This window comes from Ixodes scapularis, unplaced genomic scaffold (assembly GCF_016920785.2).
Source record: "Ixodes scapularis isolate PalLabHiFi unplaced genomic scaffold, ASM1692078v2 PGA_scaffold0__279_contigs__length_252992795, whole genome shotgun sequence".
NCBI classification, from domain to species: domain Eukaryota; kingdom Metazoa; phylum Arthropoda; class Arachnida; order Ixodida; family Ixodidae; genus Ixodes; species Ixodes scapularis.
Window position 1 is genome coordinate 103,461,334 of NW_024609835.1, and position 4,871 is coordinate 103,466,204.

The 4,871-nt window shown below is 47.9% G+C and overlaps 2 protein-coding genes across 2 annotated transcripts; both read left to right on the top strand.

Annotated features, from left to right (window-relative positions):
• The first annotated feature begins 376 nt into the window (after positions 1-376).
• On the top strand, positions 377-2,452 carry LOC115318955. The gene has a single exon (XM_040219867.1). The coding sequence runs from the start codon at positions 377-379 to the stop codon at positions 2,450-2,452; it is 2,076 nt and encodes a 691-aa protein (XP_040075801.1).
• A 675-nt stretch (positions 2,453-3,127) lies between these two features.
• LOC120847934 lies at positions 3,128-4,415 on the top strand. Its single transcript, XM_040219868.1, has 2 exons — positions 3,128-4,291; positions 4,392-4,415. Exons 1-2 carry the CDS (start codon positions 3,128-3,130, stop codon positions 4,413-4,415), a joined length of 1,188 nt encoding a protein of 395 aa, XP_040075802.1.
• The last annotated feature ends 456 nt before the right edge of the window (positions 4,416-4,871 follow it).

The following is a 4,871-nucleotide window of genomic DNA, read 5'->3' on the forward strand; positions in this document are numbered from 1 at the left end:
AGACTATCCGACCTTGCTTTTTATAGCGCAGACCTATGACGAATGATTTAAAATAGGCGCGCGCCATCAAACATAGCAAGGCCGGACAGCCGGATGATGATGCTGTTAAACATAACAGCATCTCGCGACTGGGAGAAAAGACCTGCGAGGAAAAGGAGGATCTCGTGCCATCAGAGGCCCGGGCACGCACAATTTTTTTTTTCTCTGGACTGATCGTGCAACCGCTAAGACGAGCTGCTCAGATTAAATCGCTTGTGAAACCAGAGGCTGTTGGAGGAAGTTTTTACAGGAACTTGATGGTGCCGAAACCCGGGAAGGCTACTTCAACGCTACAGAAAGCCAACTGAGACCTCAAGGAGCTTCTGAAGACAGCCACATGGAGCGAGTACGGACCAAGCGAACCTCTCGTCGGGCCCAGACCACTCGGCTCATCCACGAGGTCAGGGCAACTCTTGCAAATGAGGGTCACGATCTTAGTTCGCTCACAACACTGCTTCAGAGATTAACGACAAATATCGAAGAGCTGAAAATCTTAGATCGAGAGTTCGAATCCTTCGTAAGCGACGAACACATTGAGCAAGAGTATGAAGCGGTAATGACCTACCAGGACAACTCAACGCAGGCATTTGCAATGCTGAGTCATCGAATTGAGATTCTGAAGAATCAAGAAGCCCGTGTGGTAGAAGTAAACAGAACACCGGCGATTCTTCCGACCACCACCGAGAACGCCAGAACAAGACTTCCGAAATTGGAGATGTTGAAATTTGACGGCAGCACTTCTCAGTGGCAAGCGTTCTGGGATATGTTCCAAAACAGGATTGACCAGCATCCTCAACTGTGTCAGGCTGACAAGTTTCACTACCTCCGGTCCCTTCTCACCGGACCCGCATTTAGAGCCATCGCTGGCCTTCATGGGTCTAACTCCAGCTACACAGACGCGTTGGCTATACTCCGAGCGCGATTTGGAGACAAGAAACTCATCGAGCAAGACCATCTTTCAAAACTCCGAACGCTCCAGAAGGTCCCATCATCAAACGACGTTGGTGCCTTAAGAAGACTTCTCGACGCCGTTCAGCTACACATTCGTGGCTTAAAAGATCTCGGAGTTCACGCTATGTCCTACTCTGCAATGCTGAACGAGATACTAATGAAGGTTCTACCAACCGACGTCGTCATCGAATATCATCGACGAAAATCCTTCAGCGGAGCTACAGAGCCACTGACGTCAGAAGGAGATCTGGAGATGACCTTAAAATTTCTTCAGATTGAAGTGGAATGTCGAGAACGAAGTGGACTGACAACAGGGAGGACAAGTCAAGACAGTCGACCTGACACTAGGAAGTACGATTCCAGAAGAGAAGGTACAAGAAGCTCCGCAGCTGTTCTACACAGTCGGGCGAAAGAGTCAGCAGACTGCCTTTTCTGCTCTTCCAGAAAACACTCGTCGGAAGATTGCAACACGGATGCAACGATAGATGCGAAAAAGAAGAAACTCTCCGACGACATGAGATGTTTTAAATGTACCATGAAGGGGCACAGAGCGCGAGATTGCAGAAGGAGAATCGTCTGCAATACTTGCAAAGGCAGACATGCTACATCGATGTGCGACCCACGCTGGCAACGAACTAAGGAGACGGAACAAAATAGCAAAACGAAGGCACTCCATACTTACGCTCCATCAACAACACAAAAGGAGCCCCATATCCTACTTCAAACGTTTCGGGGCTGGATCGCTGGCAAAAGTGGGTACAGATACATAAGAGGAATGATAGACGGAGGAAGCCAGCGAACTTTCATCCGAGAAGATGTGTCCAAAAGGTACCAACTACGTATTCTCGGCGACATAAATATTTGCATCAACACCTTTGGATCCGAAGCTGCAAAAGAACAAAGACGAAAGCTTGTGGAGGTTAGACTAAAGAGCCAGTACCACCAAGGAGTGTACATCTTCGAAGCGGTAGAAGTCCCGAATATCTGCAGCCAAATGATGGAGCTTCCTTTGGACCACCCTTTCATAGGAGAGCTTCAAAGTCAAGGAAAGGATTTGGCTGACCTTTGCCTTTTCGATGAAACAAAAGGGGCACTCAGAATCAGCCTATTAATCGGTGCTGACCAAGTATGGAAAATTATGAAGGGTGACAACATCCGCAGTGAGAGTCAGCAGCTGACAGCGCTAAGCACTCGACTTGGTTGGACGGTGCAAGGACCAACGGACGAAAATTATTCATTGACAACACAAAACCATGTCATGGCCTGTATTCTTAATGCAGGAGTCACCACCGAAGACGAAACGAACAAATTGCCAGCGTTTTGGGACCTGGAACATCTTGGAATCACAGACAAGGAAGATAGGTCCCAGGAAACGGTGTTACAGACATTTGAAGATTCGATTTGTTGGACTGAAGGCAGGTATGAAGTCTCACTACCCTGGAAGCCCAACAAAAGAACCTAGCTCCAGGACAGCAAGGAGCTGGCGACAGCAAGGTTAAACGGGTTGATGCGAAAACTCCGTAGAGATGAAAACCTGCTGAACACTTACGACAGTGTGATCCGTCAATATTTGAAGGATGAGCATGCAGAGGTGGTTCCAGATGCGAAGAAAAATACAGGACGGCAGTACTACACGCCGCACCATGCGGTAGTACGCGAGGAGGCGCTCACAACGAAGATTAGAATTGTATTTGACGCCTCATCTCACCAGCAAGGAAGTGAGAGTCTCAACGGATTTCTTGAAACGGGACCAAAGGCATCTGACGACCTATTACAGGTTCTCCTGAGGTTCCGGGTCAATAAAATAGCGATGACAGCAGATGTTCAGAAGGCATTTCTGCAAATATCAGTAAAAGAAAGAGACCGAGATGCGCTACGCTTCTTGTGGTTTGAAGAGAGGCCCACAACAACCGGTCAGTTACCACCAATACAGGAGTGGAGGATGACCCGCGTTCCGTTTGGGACGACATCCAGTCCGTTCTTGCTGACAGCTACCCTACAGCATCATTTCCGAACAGTTCAAAACCACCCGGAGACAGCTCAGGTTCTAGCGAAATCGTTCTATGTCGACGATCTCTTGACTGGCGCCCAGAGTGAAGCAGCAGCAGTCAAGCTGTTTAAGGAAACACAAGACATCATGCAACAAGCTGGCATGAATCTTCAAAAATGGGCATCCAACAGCAAGACACTGCAAAGATTGTTCCAAAAAGGAGTCCCCCAACCAGCTGATATGGCGACAGACACCAAGGTGCTTGGAATGCATTGGAATACAGAAGAGGACACTTTGAAGTTGTCGTTGACCTCGACGTTGAACTTCTTGAAAACGAAATTAAGTACAAAGCGATATGTCCTTCAAGCTGCCAATAGAATCTACGACATCGTGGGATTGCTATCACCTTTCACCATCCGAGTCAAGATTATGTTCCAAAAACTGTGGGAATTAAAGATAAGCTGGGACAATAGTCTTCCTGAGAACATACAACAAGAGTGGAACACATGGTGCAACGAGATTCCACAGCTACAAGTCATATCCATATCTCGATTCTTGTTCGAGGAACTCCGACACACTACGCTGTTTTACGAACTACATGTCTTCACTGACGCCAGTCCGAAGGCTTACGGCGCAGTTGTCTACCTAAGAACATCTGACTCTGAGAGCACAGTAGAAATACATCTGCTACTTGCAAAGGCGCGAGTAGCACCTCTTAAAAAGCTGACACTCCCTCGCTTAGAGCTGATGGGAGCTCTCATCGGTTCTAGATTACTGCGCTATGTAGAAAAGACGTCGCTTCAAGACCACGAAGTATACTTGTGGACAGACTCTACCATAACGTGGAAGTGGATACAAGGTCAAAGTCACCGGTGGGAGACATTTGTTGCTAATAGAGTGACGGAAATCCAAAACACTACGCCTACAGCTCGCTGGAGATTCTGCCCGGGTAAAGAAAACCCGGCAGATTGCCTAACAAGAAGACTCTCCGCGTCGAACCTAGAATCAAACAACTTGTGGTGGACTGGCCCTTCTTGCCTCAAGAAACCGTCACCAGAATGGCAACAGGCGCATCCCGAACGAGACGACCTAGGCGACATGGAAGACAAGGACATCAAAACCAATGTACTACAAGTAACAACTGCCGTAGACGACCCTGTTCTTTACTTGCAGCGCTACAGCGAGCTCTCAAGGGTCCTACGCGTCACTGCTTGGATTTACCGTTTCAAAGAAAACACTGGCGCACTGAAGGAATTGTCTAACTACCTTTTAACGGCAGAACTCAAAAGAGCGGAACAATACTGGATAAAGGTCACACAAAAAAATGAATTCTCGGGAGAACTTCAGAGCATACGAAATGGAAGGCCGCTGAGCAAGTCATCGAAACTAAAAGATTTGACACCTTTCCTAGATGACATCGGAGTTTTACGCGTAGGCGGTCGTCTCCAACAACTAAATGCATCAGAAGACCCTAAACACCCCATCATACTCCCCAACGCACATCGCTTCACCGAGTTACTTATATGCAGCGCACATCAGCGGGTGCTTCACGGAGGAGTAGCAGATACTTTAACTGAATTGCGCGAACAGTATTGGATTGTACGCGGAAGACAAGCCGTAAAGAAGTCTCTGCGAAACTGCACCAAGTGTGCAAGGACACACTTGAGGGCCACATCAGCTCCAATGGCACCACTGCCAAAAGAACGCATTGAGGTGACGCACCCATTCAACGTCGTGGGTATTGATTTTGCTGGTCCACTTTAGACGAAGGAACAAAAGAACGAGAAGTCGTATATCGCCATCTTCACATGCGCAGTCATACGAGCAGTTCACCTCGAGCTCACAACGAGCACATCTGCTCAATCCTTCTTGATGGCTTTACGTCGGTTCG